General features: G+C 34.4%; 2 protein-coding genes across 2 annotated transcripts; both read right to left on the minus strand.

The window, feature by feature from the left end:
* Positions 1-11,551: 11,551 nt before the first annotated feature.
* On the minus strand, positions 11,552-13,129 carry LOC125475762 (2-oxoglutarate-dependent dioxygenase 19-like). The gene is made up of 2 exons (XM_048581034.1): positions 12,749-13,129; positions 11,552-12,545 (listed from the first exon to the last, which is right to left on the minus strand). The coding sequence occupies exons 1-2, from the start codon at positions 13,007-13,009 to the stop codon at positions 11,727-11,729; spliced, it is 1,080 nt and encodes a 359-aa protein (XP_048436991.1). The 5' UTR covers positions 13,010-13,129; the 3' UTR covers positions 11,552-11,726.
* Positions 13,130-22,793: 9,664 nt separating this feature from the next.
* Positions 22,794-24,434, minus strand: LOC103940252 (2-oxoglutarate-dependent dioxygenase 19-like). The gene is made up of 2 exons (XM_009350339.2): positions 24,089-24,434; positions 22,794-23,840 (listed from the first exon to the last, which is right to left on the minus strand). The coding sequence occupies exons 1-2, from the start codon at positions 24,347-24,349 to the stop codon at positions 23,022-23,024; spliced, it is 1,080 nt and encodes a 359-aa protein (XP_009348614.2). The 5' UTR covers positions 24,350-24,434; the 3' UTR covers positions 22,794-23,021.
* Positions 24,435-24,928: the final 494 nt, after the last annotated feature.

Below are 24,928 nucleotides of genomic sequence, written 5' to 3' on the forward strand. Positions count from 1 at the left end.
GGTACATGATGTTCAATTTCAATCTCAACTGACATGTAATAATCGTCAAAATATTGTGACGTAAATTCTTCAGCATTATCCAATTGAATTGACTTAATTGGATAATTAGGGTGGTGAGCCCTAAGCTTAATGATTTGAGCTAGGAGTTTCTTAAAACCAACATTCTGTGGGGATAATGAACAGACATATGACCCACGTGTCGATTAGGCCTGGCAAACGGGTCATGTCTGTCGTGTTTGTGTCATTTTCATGTAACACCTGTTATCTTAACCGGTCGTGTCGTGTCACACCCGTTATCTTAACGGGTCCTTAACAGGTTGGGTCACTTTACCCAACGGGTAAAGTGACCCAACCCGTTATGACCCGCTATGACCTGTTAAGAAAAATGTTTTTTTTTTCTTCTTAAATTTGCACGTACCACACATTGCCACATAAATATTACTTCAAAACATTAAAACACATTTGTCGTTTAAGTACTACATCTACATTTGAAAATAAAAGCCCAATAAACAAACATCCACACACTACTAATCTATTACAAAATATTAAATGTGCAATGATATGCAAAATGAAAGAGTTTTTGTTTTAAAGATTGTGAAGCCTTTCTCAAAAGTTTAAACCTTACCAATGGAACTTAAAGCTTGCCTGTTATTCTTTTTACAAAATCCTCAATTTTCTTCGATCATCATGACATAAGATTTTGTGATATCCACTAGTGTAAATATTTTAAGTTGAATATCAAATTCATCTCTGAATGTTTGTTTTTTGCGATTTTTGGCGTATGCGATCTTGAAGCATATACAAACAAGTTTGACGGTTGGATCATTGAAATTATTTTCGTAGAATGCGTATCCCATTAAAACGATAGACTCACTAACACTTGGAGTTTATTTATACTTTCATTAAGTATAACATAAGATTTTGTGGTATCTACTAGGGTAAATATTTTAAATTGAAGATCGAATTCATTAATTGTATTCATATAGGGTCAAGGACTGTAGCTATAAAAAATCATCAAAATCAAAGTTAAAATAACCGTTAAATCATGATTTTTCATTGATAACTGTCGAAAGGTTTTGTCCCATTACTTGATCTGTGAAAGTTTGTTTTTTGAAATTTTTGGCGTATGCGATCTCGAAGTATATACAAACATGTTTGACGGTTGGATCGTTGAAACTAGTTTCATAGAATGCGTATCCCATCAAAACAATAGATTCACTAACACTTAAGAGTTTATTCATACTTTCATTAAGTATAACATAAGATTTTGTTGTATCCATTTGTGTAAATATTTTAAATTGAAGATCGAGTTCAATCATTGTATTCGTATAGGGTCAAGGAGTGTAGCTGTAAAAAAATCATCAAAATTGAAGTTAAAATAACCGTTAAATCATGATTTTTCATTGATAACCGTCGAAAGGTTTTGTCCCTTTACTTGATCTCTGAATGTTTCTTTTTTGCGATATTTACCATATACGATCTTGAAACATATACAAACAAGTTTGATGGTTGGATCATTGAAATTAATTTCATAGAATGCGTATCCCATCAAAATGATAGATTCACTAACACTTAAGAGTTTATTCATATTTTCATTAAGTATAACATAAGATTTTGTAGTCTCCACTAGTGTAAATATTTTAAATTGAAGATCGAGTTCGTTCATTGTATTCACATAGGGTCAAGGAGTGTGGATGTAAAAAATCATCAAAATCAGAGTTAAAATAACCGTTAAATCATGATTTTTCAATAATAACTGTCAAAAACTTTTGTCCCGTTACTTGATCTCTGAATGTTTATTTTTTGCAATTTTTGGTGTATGTGATCTCGAAGTATATACAAACATGTTTGACAGTTGGATCACTGAAATTAGTTTTGTAGAATGCGTATCCCATCAAAATGATAAATTCACTAACACTTAAAAGTTTATTCATACTTTTATTAAGTATAACATAAGATTTTGTGGTATCCACTAGTGTAAATATTTTAAATTGAAGATCGGGTTAATTCATGATATTCATATAGGGTCAAGGAGTGTAGCTGTAAAAAAATCATCAAAATCGGAGTTAAAATAACCGTTAAATCGTGATTTTTCGTTGATAACCGTCGAAAACTTTTGACCCGTTAGTTGATCTCTGGATGTTTGTTTTTTGAAATTTTTGGCGTATGCGATCTTGAAGCATATACAAACATGTTTGATGATTGGATCGTCGAAACTAGTTTCGTAGAATGCGTATCCTATCAAAACAATAGATTCCCTAACACTCAGAGTTTATTTTACTTTCATTAAGTATAACATAAGATTTTGTGGTATCCACTAGTGTAAATATTTTAAATTGAAGATCGAGTTCATTCATGATATTCATATAGGGTCAAGGAGTGTAGTTGTAAAAAATCATCAAAATCGGAGTTAAAATAACCGTTAAATCGTGATTTTTCGTTTATAACCGTGGAAAAGTTTTGTGCTGTTACTTGATCTCTGAATGTTTGTTTTTTGCAATTTTTTGCTGATGTGATCTCGAAGCATATACAAACAAGTTTAACGGTTAGGATCGTTGAAATTAGTTTCGGAGAATTTGTATCCCATCAAAACGATAGATTGACTAACACTTAAGAGTTTATTTACACTTTCATTAAGTATAATATAAGATTTTGTGGTATCCACTTGTGTAAATATTTTACATTGAAGATCGAATTCATTCATTGTATTCATATAGGGTCAATGAGTGTAGTTGTAAAAAATCATCAAAATTGGAGTTAAAATAGCCGTTAAATCGTGATTTTTCATTTATAACCATCGAAAAGCTTTGTCCCGTTACTTGATCTCTGAATGTTTGTTTTTTGTGATTTTTTGCTGATGTGATCTCGAAGCATATACAAACAAGTTTGATGTTGGGATCGTTGAAATTAGTTTCAGATAATTTGTATCCCATCAAAACGATAGATTGACTAACACTTAGAGTTTATTTATATTCATTAAGTATAATATAAGATTTTGTGGTATCCACTTGTGTAAATATTTTAAATTGAATATCGAATTCATTCATTGTATTCATATAGGGTCAATGAGTGTAGTTGTAAAAAATCATCAAAATCGGAGTTAAAATAACCGTTAAATCGTGATTTTTCATTTATAACCGTCGAAAAGCTTTGTCCCATTACTTGATCTCTGAATGTTTATTTTTTGTGATTTTTTACTGATGTGATCTCGAAGCATATACAAACAAGTTTGATGGTTGGGATTGTTGAAATTAGTTTCAGATAATTCGTATCCCATCAAAACGATAGATTGACTAACACTTAGAGTTTATTTATACTTTCATTAAGTATAACATAAGATTTTGTGGTATTCACTTGTGTAAATATTTTAAATTGAAGATCGAATTCATTCATTGTATTCATATAGGGTCAAGGTGTCACATCCCGGCCCGGGGGGCACCACTTCCCGGGCCCGTTCCACCACCGTAGCACGATATTGTCCGCTTTGGGCCCCGACCACGCCCTCACGGTTTTGTTTCTGGGAACTCACACGAGAACTTCCCGATGGGTCACCCATCCTGGGAATGCTCTCGCGCGCTACTCGCTTAACTTCGGAGTTCCTACGGAACCCGAAGCCAGTGAGCTCCCAAAAGGCCTCGTGCTAGGTAGGGATGAGAATATACATTTAAGGATCACTCCCCTGGGCGATGTGGGATGTCACACAAGGAGTGTAGCTGTAAAAACATCATCAAAATCGGAGTTAAAATAACCATTAAATCGTGATTTTTCATTTATAACCGTCAAAAAGCTTTGTCCCGTTACTTGATCTCTGAATGTTTGTTTTTTGTGATTTTTTGCTAATGTGATCTCAAAGCATATACAAACAAGTTTGATGGTTGGGATTGTTGAAATTAGTTTCGGAGAATTCGTATCCCATCAAGTTCAATGATGTGTGTATATATCTATATATATTTATTAAGTAGATTTGAATCTATTTATTAAGTAGTACATCACGTGAGTCATCATAAAAATAGTGAGCTATGTTATATGTGTGATAAAAAGTTAATAACTTAATAAAAAAAAAAAAATTCTCACCACTTCAATTAATTTTCATTTTTCGCTCTCTTTTTTGTTTCCTTTTCAACTTTTCTTATAATTTTCACTTTTCCCTCCGGCAGCCTATGGTGCCTACCCATCTTTCCCTAATTCCCTTTCTTTTTTGTTTCCTTTTCAACTTTTCTTATCATTTTCATTTTCTCTCCCTTTTTCTTCAAAAAAGGCGGCACTGCAGGGAATGGAATGGAATTATCAATTATGGAATCAAATCAATGGATGCATATTAATTAATAATTATTATAGTTTTTATAAAATTTAATTCAAAATTTAATATATATATATATAATTATTATAGATAGTTAATATTTTGGGGGTATAATTATTATAGTTAATTTAATATATATATATATATATATATATTATAGTTTTTAGGGGTATAAAATTGTTAAATTAATATATATAATTATTACAGTATTTTTTTAGGGTTATAAAATTACAAAAATAATATTCTGCTTATCGTGTATCGTGTTACCCATGTGTATACCCAAATCAACCCGTTATCTTAACAGGTGCTTATCGGGTTACCCGATAATGACCCGATTCGTTATCGTGTTGACTCGAACACCTGTTAATTTCGTGTCATGTTGTGTCGTGTCGAGTTATCGAGTCGTGTCAGGAATTGCCAGGCCTACTGTCGATGCATCAACCAACATTATGAAGTATCTAAATGGTCCGCATGTTGGTTAGATAGGTCCACAAATATCCCCTTGAATTTTCCATTTGAGGATATGGCGTATCATATCTCATCCAGGATGTTCTATACGGTCATGCCAAAGCAACAAAATGTTTTGGAACCCAAGCTCAAAATCGGCCACATGGTGGGTCTCTATGGCTCGAATGGTTGTGATGTACAACCCACTCGGGAAACAGTCCAGCTTCTCATGAATATGCTTCTGGCTATATTCGTAAGAAGTGATACTAAGAAATTCATAACCATTCTCTTTAGTGGTTTCAATTAGGGGTGGTTTGATATGGGATCCCGAATCCCAAATTGCCCACATGCACACAATTTGCACACACTCACACAATCTGCACATAAATACGATCTGCATACACATAGTGGATCAATGAAGAGTGAGTGAAGATCGAGAGAGAAACAGAGTGAAGGTCGAGACTCGACTAGGTTGGCGGAGAGTTTCAAGCTCAAAGTGAAAGACTGAAAGGGTTGAAGAGTTAAGAGAGAGATATGTGGCTTAGTGGCTGCTTCAAGAGTTGAATGAGAGGCAAAGAGAGTGTGAGATATGGGTTGAAATCCAATATATTCCTTCAGTTCGGTTTGGGATTACCGAACAAGTCAAATGGTGAGACCAATTCCTATACCGTATGGTTCAGGATGTGTATTGAATTTTTTGAGATTTTCGATTTGGTTTTGGGAAACAGTTTGGGATTTTCGGGAATTTTTCCAGCCCTAGTTTCAATATGATATTTATTATCTTGAATATCTCTAAAGTTCAGCAACGTTCTTCCGAAACAAGGAGAATATAGGGCTTTAATGGTTAACTCAGTACCATTGGACAACATAGTACAGGCCTTTTAGTATCCTTTAATCAGGTTAGATGAGCCTGAGAGGGATGTCAAAGGTGCATTTTTTGGTACAAACACTACAACAATATAGTTGTTTGGCGAGGATTTTTGTCCTCGTTGAAAGTTATTGTTTTGTCGCTGAAGGTTTTCAGCAAGGAAAAAAAATTCCTCGCTCGTTCCTCGTAGTAGGCCTATTGGGAAATGTGTACAGTGAGGAATTGTTTCCTCACAAAAATGATACAGCGAGAATGGAACTTTTTCTCATAGTTGAGTTGGAGCGGTGACAAATTCCTCGCTAAAAGGGTTGGAATGTGGTCTCCAAAACCTTTTGACAACCTAAATATGGACATTCCATAACTTGTGCAAGGATAAAATTCTTGACAAAAATAATCAAATTCCTTGCTGTAAATATCTTTTGGTGAGGAATTTGTAGGTGAGTTTTTAGCGATGAACATATTATTTCTCACTGCAGATCATATGTTGCGAGAATGAATTTCCTCATTGATAAGTATCTAGGAAACACTCGTTTCCTCGCTGTAATAAGTTTATAGCGAGAACTTTAACGAAGGTAAAATTATACGCTGTAAGTTGAAGATAATTATTCTCATAAGTAACCTACTGCGAGAAGTTGGTTTCTCCTTGTAACTGGAATTTAGTGCCAATACTTAATAATCAATGGTACTAAAAGTTAATTCATATTAGTCCAAAACCAAAATAGCTTACAATGATAATTCATAGTCTACAAATTCAGTTAAGCTTAATGTTAAAAACTATGAAAGTTCACATTGTTTTCACAAAAAGTTCACATATTCCAGCAAAGCAAAAGGACTACTTGTGGAGGTGGTTGCAGCCCTTCCATTATTTTGTGTAGGAGTTCCTCAAATTTCTTTTGGTTCTCTTTCAATTCTTGGATCTCTTGTTTTGCTTCACCAAGCTCTTGTTTTGTTGTCACAATCTCTTGTTGTTGTGTCTCAAGTTGTTCTTCTAAATGTTTGTCCAACATAGTGTCTTTAAGAGAGACAGACTTTGAAGGACCTTTGAAGTACCCAGACTTGTGACCAAGAACCCCTAAACAATTTCATCATCTGTCAATGTCACAATACCATCTGGAAGAGTTGTTTCATTTTTCATACTTAGCATCTCTTCTTACAAATGAAAAATAAACTATCATGCTTAGCTCTTTCATGTACACAAACATAAAATCTATCACATTTGGTTCCTTCATATATATATATATATATATATATATCATAAACATAAAAGCTTCACATAAAATATACACAACCAGCATGTACATAACTAACTTACCCACTTCAGTTTAGCTCCTTCATCCCAACCATTTTTGGTGTTTTTATGCACAACCTCAAAGTAATCAATTGCACTTAGTTGCTCTCCGGTTTTGGCTTCCTAATACATGGATCACATTAAAGTTAGTAACTTATTATCCACGTAGAATCTAGATTAAAATTATGAAAAAACACATCTTACACCCTCCTTTATGGTTCTAAGTCAAATGAGACCTATTAATTGCATTTTTTATTTGAGCGTTCTTGCATAGCAAAATAAATTTGGTGACATGAAGAAGATAAACAACACATATGACAACCACAATTCAGTTTATTAATATACATGTGTACCTTGAATTGAACACTTGCATAATGATCACAAAGAAAATTTCATTCCTCTTGACCAGTTACATCCTCATGTTTGTTTTGTTTTGCCTCCTCTAGAGTTGGGAAGGAATAAAAATGCTTCTTTAGCTTGTGTCAAAATCAACAAACCGCCTTTGTAATGGATTCTTAATATATGTACTAACATGAGTTAGTGACATATCAATATTGTACTTTCTCTGCATGGAATTCAATTTATGGTAAATCTAATTTATGAAGACTTTCCAATTAGAAATTATAGTTCTCTCTACTACCAACTGAAAAAATATAAGTTAATAACACAATTAGATTTGAAACTTACAAGAGGTCATGGTTAAAATAGTTGGGAGATAGAGAGAAAGATACAACAATTCATGATGTTGGTGGAATGGAAAGATACATCAATTCCTGACTTTAGACAAATGGGTAATTTTTGTGTAGGTTAAGTGGTTTAAGCACAAACTTGATATAGATAAGTAAATTAGAAATAAAATTGTGAGAAGAATGAATATTGCAAAATCAGCAACCTCATCTCGACCAAAGCCGCAGAAAAACAGTTTTAGCCAACCAAGATTAAGCCTGATTTTAAACACCCATAACTATACCAAATGATGCAAACAAACATGAGATTCAAAGCCTATTTTGAGTACATTAAAAGCATCTACAATTTGTAAGAAACGAGGTTCTAAGTTGAAAGTTATGCAAGATACAAATTAGAGCCCCGAAATTAGAAACCCAGTATTTGTTGTTGTCTCGCATCTTCATGACTTAAGTTTGTACATGATTTTGACATATCAAAACTCAATGGAATTATGTGAAATCAGATGCGCTTTGATCATGGACATGTCTAGTTTCAAAACAAATGATAATGGATCAAAAGGAATCCATAAGGACATAGAAATTAAGAGCCAAAGTAGGCTACTTGAGACATAGTTTTTCTTCACAGAAAACATAAGTTCCCTGCAACTTAGAACCCAAACTCTTCTAATTATAACTTCAGAATACTTCCATACAATCCCAAAATCATGTCTATAACTTTGATTTCAATTATACTCACAATTAACAAAAATTGACTTTTTAAGCCAAACCCTAAAACATGATATTTTGATCAACACACCCAATGTATAAAATTAAAAGTAATAAGAAAGATTGATACAAATAAGCTATGGAAATAACAAAGAAAGCTGGGAATTTTTACCCTTGTTGCAGGTCGACAAAAGGAACCATCCTTTTGTTATGATTCTCTTTGCTTCTTCAAACGTAGTCTTCTATACTTCCTTCTTCTACCTCTTTTCCTTTCTTTTCCCCTGTTGTCTTCCCCTCCTTATTCAGGCCTAGCCTCCTCCTTTTTCCACCCGCCCTCCCCAGTAGAAGATTCTCCCCCCCCCTCTTTTTTCTTTTATTATTATTATTATTATTATTATTATTATTATTATTATTATTATTCCATAAAGGACACAGTATTGCCCTTATAAACACTTAGAAAAATATTGAGTTTTACAAACTTGGATGGTCTGCGAGAAATATTTTTCTTGCTGGACACTTATGCGACCTAAATACAAAATTTCTCACTGTAGGTGTGAATAAAAGGCGCCCTATTTGAAACTTTTGGAAAATTATAGTGGGAATGCTACAGCGAGAACCTATTTTTCTCGCTAAAAATTTTGTTCAGAGAGAAAAACAATAATTTCATCGCTAATATTTTGGTGGCAAGGGAATATAATTCCTACTAAACCTAGCGCGAAAAGAACAATTTTTCCTCGCTAGCATTATGTACAGCAACAAAACAATTTTCTCGCCTAAATTATTTTTTCCTTGCTGTTTCTTAGAGATGTAAGGAGACCAAATGAGCTCTCTTTTTGCGAGAACTCAAAATTTTCCTCGTCGAAAGCAACTCTACAGCGTGAAAGATAATGTTCTCACTGAAACGTTTCTCGCTAAAGGACCAATTTGCTGTAGTGAAAGTGAGTAAAATAGTGTTGCTCATGCAAGTTGGTGTGCGTGGTATCACTATCAGTCAAACAACTAACTCCCCACTAGTCATACCTAGAATAAATTAATTGAATTGGTCACATGTATAAATAAAATTCCATTCATTCAATTAATCAATCAAGAAATAATATCAATAAATAATTATTCATAATTCAAAACAAACCAAACCAAAGAAATTATTCCAAAAACTTTGAAAAATTGTCTGAAAAATTAAACCATAAGCCTAAAAAATTAAAGGAGGGTCGGCCACACCTAGTGGGTTCAGCCACTAGGGGTAAAAACCACCCAAACATGTCTTAGAAAAGTAAACTTTAATCTTCCATAAGAGGGATACCTCCTGAAAATTTGAAACCTCCACAGTTGTGGTAGTATCTTTGGGATGTTCCACATGTGCAAAGTTAGACTCACGACGAGAATAATACTTTGGCTATAGCCTCAGAAGTTGCTCGGCATATGTTAAATGATAAACTTAATTAAAATAATGTATATATAAATCCAAATTCTCAATACAAAGTATTGTTGTTTTAAATGTAAGTAAGTACATATTTATATGTGATAATAAATCTACTTAATCCACCTAGGCCTCGTCTAGGCGCATAGCCGCTGTGCCCTAGGTCCCAGCTTGCTGCTCATCTAGCGCCTATCATACATGGATTATGACCTCCCGATGTTAGAATTCTAGATATGTCATTGTCTGTATAACTGTGAAAAAAAATAAAAAATAAAAAAAAAGGGAAGCAAAGAGGTATAAAATGACCAAAATATTCTTAAAAGTGAGAAGTTTGATTTTTGTTGATTTTTGTGTAGTGGCACTTACCCATTCTTCAGCATATTTGTGTAGTACTTGTCATTACAAACATATAAGCGTAACCTGAACAGAATTTGAAACTACAACAAAAAGTTTATCAGACGCAGAATGTCAAGAACAATTTGATAATTATACACTTGGTGGACATATTTGTTTTGTTTTATTTTGCCTTGTTGCATGTGCCACTTGGGACGCATGTCCCTCTTTTGTCTCCTGATTTCCCTTTCATTTATGTCTCACTTCAGTCGCCCCCATATCTATTGTCAATTTTCTTTTTGTCTTCCACTTTTAGGGATGGGCATAAAAACCGTGGAACCGTGACAAAATAAACTGTAAAAAATCGTGTTGACCAAAAAATGTCAACGTAGGTTCAAGAACCGGATCGAACCGTTCATACCGATTCCAGTTTTCATGTTGGTAGAATTGTTTAGAACCGAACCGGACCATGAATATAAATAATTAATTAAATTTAATAGTTGTATACAGGTGTCACTAAATGAGTGGTGAAAACGAAATTGGTTTTACCTAATAAGACTGCATGGGATCATTTCTCAATTAGGTCTTTCACTTGCACAGTTCACCTACTGAGATAATGCACATATTTGAAAAAAGGAGGTCGTTTTCTCTCCTAGATCTCCGAATTTGACATTCAGGTTTCGATTCATTTTTTTTTATTTTTTTATTTTGATAGAGTGATCTTAAGGTGTTCAGTTACATCCTATTTTTTTCTTTCCCTTTTCCTAGGACTTTTTTTAATCCCTTGATAAGTCCCTCTTGGGCTTAAATATTGTATTCATACTAACATTTTTACTGCATAGTGGATGATTTGTATGTGTGGATGTACATTTGTATTATCAATGTTATATGACATTTGAATTGTGTTTCTTTTTTTGTTTGCTTAGTATCAGCAATATTTGCATTTTGATTTTGTATTTGAAAATGATATGTTTTGTTTGTAACTTTATTTAACCATTTTAGAAGTGGTATTTGAATGCAAGCATGCAAAAAACAAGAGAATAAAAAAAAGTAAACTTTGAATACCATTTTGATTTGGTATTCAAATGACTTGGTATTCGGCACCGTAAACAGGCATGGACTAAACCGAAATTAGTGTGGATATGAATTTAGTAATAAATTTAAGTAGAACCACACAAAATCAAATCGTTGATAATTCCGGTTCTTGTTCCATTTTGAGGACGGAACCACACCGAACCATACCGTACCCACCCCTACCCACTTTCTCTCTTTCTCTGTCATCGAGTCTCTCTTCTTTTTCTCAGATGTAATGTTAAGGAGATCAAATTTTTTAAATCAAATTTGTAAACCAAATGATGTGGTTGTAAATGATTGAATTATTGATTTAGTGTCGAGTAACATGCTTATTTCTTATTAGTGACATATCATTTAGTTTGCAAATTTGATTTAAAAATTTGATCTTTCTAACATTATCATTCTCTAAGGCTCTCTCAACGAGTCCGATGAGTGATGAGAAGGTCCCACTAATTTACACAAAACAAAGATCCGTACAGCAAGGAACATTGGACAACAACTCTGCAAGCTGCTCTGATAGAGAATCAAAGCTCTTACAGGAGCATATATTATTCTACACAAAGAAAACAGAGAAACGCCGGCAAGTGGCCGCCATGCAAGTATTTTCTTCAATTGTCCTTGATCCGCAGGTGATCCAAGCAAGGCATCATGTAGGCAGCGGGGCTAGCCTGAAGTTCCATGAATTTCTCATACGTCATTCCAATGTACTTCGCTTTTTCACCTTCCTTTTCTAGCAACTCCGGGATCGGTACAGCGGGCGTGTCGAGTGCCGGTCCATGTGGTACGGCGATCGATATTCTAGTAGCTGTGTTGTTCACAGTTGCTCGATGCCATATGCTCTTGTACTTGTCGTTTGTTAGAATTTGCATTTGATCACCAACGTTAACAATAAAAGCGCCCGGAGCGGCATTCACCAAGACCCACTGATCATTGTGCTTGACTTCAAGGCCACACATATCATTCTGAATCAGGAGCGTCACCAGTCCATGATCTGTATGAGGAGGAATACCGATCGCCAGGTCGGGCTGTGGGCAAGCTGGGTAGTAGTTCGCTGCCAGAATTTGGCAGCCCCGATCCCAGTTCATGGCCTTGGTAATGTAATCGGCCTCCAGTCCCAAACTCTCCGATATTCCATTCAATATTTCGGTTGCCACTGCACGGGTTCTTTTGCTGAACTCCAATGAAACTTCACTGTACCCAGCAGGTTTGTAGAGTGAGTTGAATTTGGGGTGTGCGATGACCTTGAGATAATCCCTCCAGAGACGAACTTTGTCAATTGCGACGTTGAAGCTGGTGCCGCACTTGATTGGGTCCAACAGGTTCTTTGTATGGAACTCCTTCTTCTCCTCTTCCGGCAGCTCAAAAAATCTTCGGCACGCATCGATCATTTCTTTCATTAGGCTCTCTGGTACACCATGGTTGATCACCTAAAAAGCATCGAGCACATGAAAATGTTAATTCATGTTTCATTTTTTAAGTTAAAATTGGAAAACTTATAACTATTTCAATTTTCAATTTATATATTTTTTTAAAATAAAATTTTGAAACGAAATAGTTATCAAACTAATAAAATATTAGTTAATTTTATACATGTTCTAGCATACATAATTAATAACAAGTGTGAATATACCTGAAAGAAGCCCCATTCTTGGCAAGCTTTTCCTAGCTTCTGGATCATTTGTGCCCGTTCATCTGCGGAGGCAGAGGTGAGAAGAGCAAAATCAATGATGGGGATTGAGTGTTCAGGGTCGTTTGCATCTCCCTTATCGTTGGGATCCATGATGTAGGCGTACTCGGAAGGTACAGAAGTGAGAGCATCTGAGTCGGCTAAGGTTTTGATGCTTGCTACCTTGGGTTCAGATGCATCCATTGAAGTCACGGTAGGTGCCATTGGTGGAGGGAGAGAGAAAGAAGCTGAGAATTCTGGTCTTTGATTTGTATATCCTGAAGGAAGGACGTGAGGGAGAGGAAAGTTGATTGTTTGAGTGTTGTGGAGAAATATGAAAAAAGGAGTTGTTATTTTATAGAGCAAGATAACTTATGACTTTACCCCCACAAGCTGGTGGTTTTTGAATAAGTCTGGCCAACGCTGACCTAGGTTTCAAATCTGTTGTCCTGCAACAATAAAATATATATTAATTAGTTGTTAACCTACATGTATATGCAATAGATTAATTCTTCGAAGACGTCAATCAGATTTAAATTATTTCTCTAATAGAGATGGGATGTACTTGTATTATTTGATAGATGGTTTATTATCGTCTATAAAGGAAAATGTCAAAGGAACATTTAAATCATGTGATATGTTATTAAGAGAAATAAGTTCGTTAATCAAGCACATAAGTAACAAAATAATCATTTAGAACCACGTCATGTTTATATATATGGTTTCGCTAGCATTACTTGATCTACAAAATATGGTCTTTTTAGCATTACCCTTTCTCTAAAAGTAGAGTCCACCATAAATGTAGGTCACACTATTTCAAAGAATTCGATGTGGTCTCCAAAATATTAGTGTAAGCACAAAAATTCCTGCCACAAATGAGATATTTACATGTCTACAATTAGCTCCCCAACATTTTTCTATGCAATAATCATACTACTACTAGATATAGGAAAACCAAAATTTGAGGGGACTGCCTATGGATATGTTATATAATACATTCATTATCTAATAGTACGACGTGCAACTAAAAAGACATGGTATCATATTTAACCGGTAAATGGTGAAAATACTAAATAAATATACATGCTGTAAGTAAACTAATGAAATACTGAAAAAAATGCTTTATTTTGTTTTATATTCCCAAGCGGAGGAGGATGGAAAGAGTATATGCATGAATGAATAGTTGATGAGAAAATTAGAAAAATGTAGGAATGCATTTGGCATGGGGTTTAAAGATATCCAAAGTCGCTTCCAGTTTGAGACTTTGACTACGGCAGACAAAGCCACTGAAGGCAGCACAACAAGCCGCCCACCACAGCCAAGTAAAAGAATATGACACGAAATATGGCACAAAAAATCAAATACAATCATGCATCGGCATCTGTACGCGTCTACAATTCCAAATCTAAATTACCCCTTGGCCTTGGAGAAATTTTTAGTTGTGACGGAAACACGGATGATACATCACATGTTTTTATGTAAGTGATGAAAAATTTTATTTTTTAAGTTATTAATCTTTTAACACATATATCTCACCATTTATATAGAGACAAGTAGTGTACCACTTTGTGTGACAGTCACACTAAAAAATCTCTCTTAGCCTTGGGAGTTTCTGCCGTTTGGATGCCCACCAGTAGGTAACAGATTCTTCATGTCCCAAGCCTAATATTGTTATCCCATTTTATGAAACCGCGTTAATTGGGTGCAATTATTGATACTTCAAAAATTTTATTGTGTTCTTTTTGTAAGTGTTTGGTTTACAAATAATATTTTACAGTATCCATATTAAAAGAAAAAGTTTGAACCTTGAACGAAATTAGTTGAGGGGGAAGACCTAAATATTAAGATAATTCACTATTTGCAAGTATTTTCTTTTTCTAAATAAGACAATAAATTTTTTTGAGATGCCAATAACAACACCCAATCAACTTCGATGATTCAATTAGTCAACCATTAATTCATGTTAGTTGGCTTGGTTTTCGAGAAGGTGACGTATATCCAAATTCCAACTACACTATGATTCTCCATTTTGTTTTGATTTTGAGTAATGTTAAAAAGGCTACATATTTATATGATATTTAGTATATCATCTCATATGGCAAGTGATGCATACATCACTTGTCATGGCATGAGAGATTTTACATATTTTACTTTCTCGAACATTAAACTTAGAACGAGAATGATGCAATCCATATTTCTATGAAACCTCTCTTTTGTTTGGTGAACCACATATACGGCTAAAACCTATTGAATGTGAATATACTTGAAATTTCATTTCTCATAATAAAACAATACCTTAAAATAATATTCTGGAGAGTAGGCTTTCACAGTTTGAAAAACACATGCGAAAATACTACAAATTAGTACACTTTTGTATAAATTAAATGTAAACCTAAGTTTATATTTCGTTCAGATGACCTATCCCTTCTAGAATGTTACCCCACACAAGTCAAAGTGACATCATTTGCACCCACTTCTCTATGTCAGAACATCATCTTACCTTTAAACTATAACTCCTGCTTTAAGTCTCTATGTGAATTGACTGGAGAAGGTTCTCTGGCGAGGACATTAATCCTCTCCGGATCCAATTATCCTAATTTTAGGAATTTATCAATTCGTTGAAATTTAATCAAAAGTTACAAACAAAAACACATTTTAAAAGTTTTAATAACTTTAACCGTTGAATCAAATTTCAACAGTCCGAATTGATGGATCCTTAGGATTACAACAATTGAATCCGAAGAGCATCCATGTCCCTCTGGCGAAACAAACCAAATGACCGTGTCAAAATCTACCGTAGAAAAGCAGAGTGGAATTTTCTCTACTTCTATTCTCTTCCATTTCCCTTACCTCCTATCATACTTTTATTTTTGTCATTATCCCTCCATAAAAATAATTCTAAGCTGCTGACTTGACTGAATCTCAACCTTTCAAATAGGAAAGTAGAGATGGGCAGCAGCCCCGCCTGTTCAAGCCTAAGCTTGCGCCTGCAAGCAATTAGAGCGAGGGCAGCAGCCCGTTCTGTCCCACCTGTTCAAGCATGGGCTTGCGCCTGCAGGCAACTGAAGCTGAAGTCTGCGCGAGTCCACCATGTGCAATCCACTGAGGCAAAAACATCGCCTTCAGCCGTTAGATTTCAAATGGTCTTCTCATCTAGACCATTGGATTTTCAACAATAAAAAACTTGAAAATTATAGTTTATACCACGTCATACAATCTGGTGCATTTAATTTAAATTTTTTTGGAAATCAACGATCAGAATTAATCCAAAGGTAAAAATTACACAAAATGTCAAAAATTTAAAATACAAAATTTTGTTTAGTAACACATTAACACTTAAACAAACTCACAAAGTTCAACCATCTTCTTTATTCACCTTTTACCTTTATTAATTATGCTTGTTTGTAATACAATGTTTTGCTTGGTTTTCGAGATGCCAAATTCCAACTATACTATGATTTTCCAATTTGTTTTCATTTTGAGTAATGCTAAGGAGACTACACTTTTATATTACATTTATTGTATCATCTACATGTGGCAAGTGATGCATACAATCAACACTTAATTTAATGAAAATAATGCAGTCCATATCTGTATAAAACCTCTCTTTTGTTTGGTGAACCATATATGTGGAAAATGATCCTCGCCGGATCCTTTTTCTAGGGATCCAGAGGATCCCATGATCGTGATCGTTCATCATACATCGTGCGGTCAGAAATTATTTAAAATTCAAAACTGAAAATTAAATATAAATAGTACCTAACGAAAACTGATTATACATTATACGATGAACGATCACGATCACGAAATCCTCCGAATCTCTAGAAAAAGAATCCAGCAAGGATACTTTTCCCATATATGTACCTCAAAACCTTTTGAACGGGAATGCGTATGTACTAATTGGATTCTTGAAATTTCATTTGCCGCAATAAACAAATGTAATCCTACTGACATCATTTGCACCCATTTCTCTATGTTGGAACGTCATCCTACCGTTTAACCTTAACTCTTGTTAGTCTGTGTGAGTTGACTAGGAAAAGGTCCTCACGAGAATAAGACAAAATGATCGTATCAAAATCGGCTATAGAATCTACAGGCACTGAACTGCTTGGGAAAACACATACGCTGCATGTTCACACAGCATTCAGCCTCACGCACCAACTGCCGAGGACGCGAATGTGAGGCCGTTGGATTTTCCACGTCAAAAAAAATGAAAATTTATAAGTTGTGCTACGTTGCCTAATGTGGTGTATTTGATTTTGAAAAATTTTAAAAATTAACGGTCATAATTAATTCAAGGCAAAAAATTTAAAAGAAAATGCAAAAAATTCCTAAAAGATACAAAATTTTGTTCCATAACACACTTAAAATTAAACACACTAAAACAAACTAATAAAGTTCAACCATCTTCTTCATTCACATTTGATTTTTAATTAATAGGTAAATTAGACTTTATCACCTCTGATTTAAGGTCTACTGCAACCTCCTACAACATCTTCAAAAAATTTCACTTTCATATCTTATGTACTATTTTATTTCAATATAATACCTCCGTTACATTTTTCATTCATTGGTCCGTTAAGAACTAATGTAGCTACCACATTTGTGCCATGTGGCTAAACAATTAATAATAAAAAAAATTTAATTTAAAAAATTAATTAAAAAAAAAAAAAAAAACATAGACCCCCCTTCGTCTTCCCTGAGCACCCCTTTCTCCCATCCCCCGTCACCAACCCCGTCCCCCAATTTTTTTCCCCCAGACAAAGCCCATCACCTCCTCATCTCCTCCCGCTGCAACATCTCCTCTGTTGGCACGAGGAGGTATCTCATCACTAGATCTGAATCGCTCAAGACCAACCTCGACCTCTTCTTGTCCTTCAGTTCAAAAACCTTCCGAGCACTCGAAGAACCAACAGCACCACTCAACCCTTTAGGTTTCTTCCTCACAATTAAGCAACCTGAAGAATTTTTCTTCACCAAAACCCTAGAAGGGCCAATAGATCTCACACCTTTGTCTATATACATCAACTGCCCGAAACCAAAAAACCCTAATTTTTCAAAACCTCGACCCTAATTTTTCAAAACCCCGCCGTCAAATTGAAAGGGCAAAGGAAGATTTCACAAAAATCTTACCTTGCCGGAGAGTCTGGAACTCCGCCTATTGAAGACGTCCAATCGCCGTCACATTTCTCTGAATCAGGGAGAGAGGGGAAGGTTCAGACGGAGAGAGAGAGGGAGAGACATAGAGAGAAGGGGCTGGGTTTGGATTGTAAATATATGCAGTTGCAGGGTGGATCAGAGAGAGGAGTGGATCGGAGAAGGGGTGGCTCGGGTGGGCAAAGGGTGGGTGATGGGGGATGGGAGAAGAGGGTGCTCGGGGAAGACGTAGGGGGGTTTCTGTTTTGTTTTTTGTTATGTTTTGTTTTTTTTACTTTAGTTTAATTAATTATTTTAATATTTTAAAATATTTTATTAATTGTTTAGCCACGTGGCGCAAATGTGGCAGCCACGTCAGCTCTTAACAGACTAATGAATGGAAAATATAATGGATGTATTATATTGAAATAAAATAGTACATGAAGTATGAAAGTGAAATTTTTTGAAGAAGTTGTATGAGGTTGCAATAGACTTCAAACCTGAGGTGGTAAAGTGTAATTTACCCTTAATTAATTATGTTTGTGTTGTAATGTTATGATTTACTTTGTATTTAAAATTAAATTATCTGAGTTAAATGGGAAATTTTATTTTTAAAGAACAAACTTGTTAAGTACATACTCACAAGAGATACAAAATAAAAAAATATATTTGTGATTAGTAATATAGATAGGATCCACATGCATTGGCGAACCCTACATCTGTCAAAGAAATGTAGGTCCTGGCAAATGGATCGTGTTTACCTGTGTTCTAGGCATTTTCGTGTAACACATGTTATCTTAACGGGTCGAGTTGTGTCGTGTCACACCCATTATCTTAACAGGTTCTTAACAAGTCGGGTCATTTTACCTAGCAAGTAAAATGACCCAACCCATTATGACCCGTTAAGATTTTATTTTTTCTTCTAAATTTGACATACCACATTTCCACATAAAATATTACTTCGAAAACTAATTCGAAATGAAAGACCCCAATTTTCACAAACCCTAGAAATGAAAAACCCCAAATTGAATAAACGAAACCAATCTAATTCGAAAACTAATTCGCAACAAAACTGTCATGCCCCGACTCGCAAATAAAGACTATTCACGAGCTAGGGTGTGAGTCATATCTTAGCTATAGAAATAAAATCTACAACCAAGATATGGTGGAAAAATTAAAATAAAATTATTTGGAGCTGATTACACAATACATCCTATAACACTAGTTAACAACTTTTGCATACTAAACACTTGAGTTTACTACATAAAATTTATTGAATACACAAAGGAATAACTATAGTGCACCAATTAATTCACAACAAAAAGCACCAACAAAATAATAATTAAATTGTAACAATTCTTTCAAATGCATAAAATATATGCAGGTGAGATGCATGAATGTACTCACTCGCTTCTAATCCCGTCAACACATACCTAAGGCATCTAAGTCTGCATGTCCCATACCATGCTTATATCACTTGGCTCCGAATACCTTAGAATATGAGTTAACTCCCATTCATCCCTTAAACCCAATTTTTGTAATTAAATTCTCAGTTTCCACTTTATTAAACAGGCACTTCCCTGACGCCTAATTGTATATTGCCCTTCCCCCGACGCTTGACATATTCAAGATTTCATTATTTTATAATCAACCAATTTGTATACTCAAGCCCTGCACCCTACGCCTGACATATACAAAGTTCATTATTTTATATTCAAGGAAAACTTTAGCCCTTGAATATCCTCGCAACTCTAACATTTTACACAAGTGAGCACTTAACACAACACAACTCTTTTTCTTGCTTTGCAATGCATATGTATATGTCATGTGCACATAGATATCAATACTCACATTTTATCTAACAAGCCTGCAAGCTTCAACATAAATTCAAATTGCTTAGTAACAAGAGTAGTATAATCATAATATTAATAACAAAATAATAATCTTTAATATAAATGATAAGCAACATGTTACCATTTCCTCATTTTGTCAATCCTCCTTTTCCATTATGTTTCTATTTAATAACTCAATGTTTAAATGGTTTGCTCAACTCAAATTTATTGCAATTGGACAAAGGAACACGGAGATTTAAGTGGTTCACCAATTTGGCTATGTCCACTGGGGTTGCATATGCATTTGTGTTTTCACTATGTAAGAAAGATTTACAAATTACAATGAAAATGGCCTAGAGCCTTTACATAAGGTAAAAGAAAAGGATGATGGGAAGAGTGGTCTATGAAGAAGAGGAGGTGTTGTTTCTTTTTCTCCATGTGTTGTTGATGATGGCGTGTGTTGTTCTCCCCCCGTTTCTCTCCTCCCTCTGCTTTTATGGATGAAGAAATGGAATCCTCCATTAAGCCTTAAGGACACGTTTCACTTTGTTTTGCAACACTTGGACATCTTGTAATTGGAAGCAATCATTCCCATGCATGTGGAAAAATACTCAAAAGCCACGTTCAAAGTCTAAGGATTATGATTCCCACCTCTCCAATTTTGGAGGGGATGAATCATCACCAAACATTTAACTCTTAGATTCCTAATGATTACAAACTTGCCAACTCCCTCTTATTTGGTAAAAATATCAAGCCAAACTCATCATAATTTCCTTCTCCAATTCAAACTACAAATATCTCTAATTACATATGAACATGAAATAATACTAGCTAGTTTTTGAAATAATTTGTAGTAAAAAGGATTTTACACTGAAACTATTTTACATATCGAAAGTAGGTTCTTACATAAAATAAATCTAATAAAATCATTACGTAAAAATAACTACCCACATACACACATATATATAACCATTTTTTTTTAAATACGGGGTATTACAAAAACCCTATCTTTTGAAAGTAATTCGAAATAATCAACAATTACCTTGATTAGGGCTCGAGATTCGCTCGATCCAGAGAGAGATCAAAGACAAAAGTAGGAGATCAACTGGTGGTGTGTTACTAGGTTGTATGTGGTGAGGGTGGTGTAGTGGAGGGAGACTAGAGAGGATGGTCGTGGACTCGTAGCTGGGTGGAGTTAAGATTCGAGACTGAGATTCAAGAGTTTAGTTCAAAAAAAGAGAGTCGCTGCTTCGATTTGAGCATTCAAGAATAAAAGATGAGTCTGATTTAGGGCTGAGAAAAACATTGGACGGCTGAGATTTAATCTCAGCCGATCCAAGGTCGTCAATTTTCTAAATTTAATTTAATTTTTTAATTTAAAAAAAAAGTATATATATATATATATATATATATATATATATATATATAGGAAAACTAATGAAAATAACTTGAAAACTTTGAATTTTAATCAAAATGACAAAAAGGTGTTGTAAGTGAGTAATACCAGGAGTGACGTTTTAGAATAAAATTGTCATTTTTCATTAAAGTGAACAGTACCGGAAGCGTTTTGTTAAAACTCCCTATATATATATATTAACTTTCAATTCAGTTTAGGATTAAACCTCTTGTTGTTAATCATAATATTTCTTCCTAGTAGTATAAAATTTTTAAATTAATATTTTTCCTATTATGTAACGGGTTACCCACGTGTGTACCGACCTGTTATTTCAATAAATGCTTATCAGGTTACTTGATAACGATTCAATTCGTTATCGTATCAACCTGAAAACCTGTTGATTTTGTGTTGTGTCAAAAATTGCTAGGTATCTATAAATGTTATAAATAGATGCTAAGTACATCATTACTTTTGTTTTATTTTGTCTTGTTGCGTGTTACACATGGGACCCGCGTCCCACTTTGATATCCCATTCCCCTCTCCTTTCTGTCTCGCTTCAGTCATCCCCCTCTCTAGTTTTGACTTTTCTTTTGGTCGCCCACTTTCTCTCATTTTTTGTCATCAAGTCTCCCTCCTTAGTTTCATTCTCTCCAACGAGTTCGATGTGTGATGAGAAGGTCCCACTGTTTTACACATTAATATTACTGTGATGATATGTGTGCAAGAAACGTTGGACAACAACTCCACAAGCTGCTCTGATAGATAATGCTCTTACATGAGCATATATTATTTTATGAGGTAATTAGGTTCACATCATTCTTTTTGTTACTTTATTGATTAAAACCTTATTCATTTTGAATTTTTGATCAAGGTATTTGAGTATTAATAGCATCATTAATTATTTGAATAATAAAATATTTTTATTTTTAAATATATTCCTTTAGTGTTAAAAATGTTACAATTAGTATATTTATATTTATGGCTAAATTTTTCATCATATATTTTTAGTTTTAGTTTGTACCTATTTTTAATTTGCAAATATTTTTTAATTTGTACGAATTTTCTTTTCATTTTTAATTTGTACCCATATATTAGTTTCTTTTTGTGCCCATATTTTTTAAAGTTTTATTTGTGTTTGTACCCATGTGTATACCATCACGTGACTTTGTATATTTAATCAATGATAGAAAAATTACGTATGGTATATTTATGTTTTATGCCTAAACTTTGTATCATATATTTATATTTTTAGTTTGTACACACTTTTAATTTGCAACATTTTTTTTAATTTGTAGTATTTTCTTTTTAGTTTTATTTTGTACCCATGTATTAATTTCTTTTAGCGCCTATATTTTTAAAAATTCATTTGTACTCATAATTTTTAATCTTTTATCTGTACCCTAATTTATTTATAATGTACCTATTCTTCTTTATTAATGTACCACTTTGTTGTATGTGAAATGTACCAATTTTTTTGTAAAATGTACCAATTTTTTTAACACTATGGATACATTCTTTTGCCATTTATTATTTCTTATTTTTACATAGTTTTTATCCATTTATTCAATCAAAATGTTTGAATTTTTTTATTGTAACCATTTCTAATAGTATTATAATGAGGGATTTTAAATTTATAGGATTATAAATCTCATAAAAGATCAAAAAATTAATGTCAAAACTATAAAATATAAATATTAATAGTAATATAATGAGGTGTATAAAGTCAAGGATCTTGATCAAACTTTAAATACTATTAAGATTTTAATCAAAGAATGTTAAAGATTAGGGATCGCATCCAAAGTATCCCTTATTTTATTCTACAGAAGGAAAACAGATAAACGCTGGTAAGCCGACCGCCATGCACGAATTTTCTTCAATTGTCCTTGACCCGCAGGTGATCCAAGCAAGGCATCATGTAGGCAGCGGGGCTTGCCTGAAGTTCCATGAATTTCTCATACGTCATTCCGATGTACTTCGCTTTTTCACCTTCCTTTTCTAGCAACTCCGGGATCGGTACAGCGGGCGTGTCGAGTGCCGGTCCATGTGGTACGGCAATCGATATCCTAGTAGATGTGTTGTTTACAGTTGCTCGATGCCATATGCTCTTGTACTTGTCGTTTGTCAGAATCTGCATTTGATCACCTACGTTAACAATAAAAGAGCCCGGTGCGGCATTCACCAAGACCCACTGATCATTGTGCTTGACTTCAAGGCCACACATATCATTCTGAATCAGGAGCGTCACCAGTCCATGATCTGTATGAGGAGGAATACCGATCGCCAGGTCGGGCTGTGGGCAAGCTGGGTAGTAGTTCGCTGCAAGAATTTGGCAGCCGCGATCCCAGTTCATGGCCTTGGTAATGTAATCGGCCTCCAGTCCCAAACTCTCCGATATTCCATTCAATATTTCGGCTGCCACTGCACGGGTTCTTTTGCTGAACTCCAATGAAACTTCACTGTATCCAGCAGGTTTGTAGAGTGAGTTGAATTTGGGGTGCGCGATGACCTTGAGATAATCCCTCCAGAGACGAACTTTGTCAATTGCGACGTTGAAGCTGGTGCCGCACTTGATTGGGTCCAACAGGTTCTTTGTATGGAACTCCTTCTTCTCTACCTCCGGTAGCTCAAAAAATCTTTGGCACGCGTCGATCATTTGTTTCATCAGGCTCTCTGGTACACCATGGTTGATCACCTAAAAGATATCAAGCACATGAAAATATTAATTCATGTTTCATTATTATTAGCAATAACCATTTCGTTTGTTTGCTTTTCAATTTTCAATTTTTAAGTTAAAATCTGAAAACTTGTAACTATTTCAATTTCCAATATATATATATTTTTTAAATAAAAACTTGAAACGAAATAGTTGCGAAACTACTATTTTATTAGTTAATTTTACACGTGTTCAAGCACACATATTAATAGTAAGTATGAATATACCTGAAAGAAGCCCCATTCTTGGCAAGCTTTTCCTAGCTTCTGGATCATTTGTGCTCGTTCATCTGGGGAGGCAGAGGTGAGAAGAGCAAAGTCAATGATGGGGATTGAGTGTTCTGGGTCGTTTGCATCTCCCTTATCGTTGGGATCCATGATGTAGGCGTACTCGGAAGGTACAGAAGTGAGAGCATCTGAGCCGGCTAAGGTTTTGATGCTTGCTACCTTGGGTTCAGATTCATGCACTGAAGTCACTGTAGGTGCCATTGGTGGAGGGAGACTGAAAGAAGCTGAGAATTCTAGTCTTTAATTTGTATGTCCAGAAGGAAAGTTAATTGTTTGAGTGGTTTGGAGAAATATGGAAAAGGGAGTTGGTATTTATAGAGCAGGATGGCAGGATAATATATGACCGACTCTACTCGTGAGAAGTATTTACAACGCAAGCACTCTTACGGTCTTACCCCCATAAGGTGGAGGTTTTGAATAAGTTGGCCAACGATGACCTAAGTTTCAAATGTGTTGTCCTGCAACAATAAAATATATATATTAGTTTGTTGTTAACCTCCATGTATATGCAAAATATTAATTCTTTAAAGACCATGTGACTACATTTTAAATTATTTCTGTAATAGACATGAGACATACTTGTACTAAAGACCCCATATCTATTCAAGAGAGGGTTGTGTTCTACAAAGAAAAATGTCATAGGGATATTTAGACCATATTTGTAAATGATATGATATTTCAACAATAAAAATAAGTTTGTTAATCAAACACTTATGTAATAGAGTAATCATTGACATTGACAACCACATCATATTTATATATATGGTCTCTTTAGCATTA

The sequence above is a fragment of a genome, unplaced genomic scaffold (genome assembly GCF_019419815.1).
Source record: "Pyrus x bretschneideri cultivar Hongxiangsu unplaced genomic scaffold, Pyrus_bretschneideri_v1 Contig16, whole genome shotgun sequence".
Lineage (NCBI taxonomy): Eukaryota > Viridiplantae > Streptophyta > Magnoliopsida > Rosales > Rosaceae > Pyrus > Pyrus x bretschneideri.

Excerpts from the sequence above, each read along its gene's own strand:
- LOC125475762 (XM_048581034.1), bottom strand. The coding sequence starts at position 13,009 with ATGGCACCTACCGTGACTTCAATGGATGCATCTGAACCCAAGGTAGCA. Across the intron at positions 12,546-12,748 it reads AAGAATGGGGCTTCTTTCAG|GTGATCAACCATGGTGTACC; the intron begins GTATATTCACAC and ends GATGCTTTTTAG.
- LOC103940252 (XM_009350339.2), bottom strand. The coding sequence starts at position 24,349 with ATGGCACCTACAGTGACTTCAGTGCATGAATCTGAACCCAAGGTAGCA. Across the intron at positions 23,841-24,088 it reads AAGAATGGGGCTTCTTTCAG|GTGATCAACCATGGTGTACC; the intron begins GTATATTCATAC and ends GATATCTTTTAG.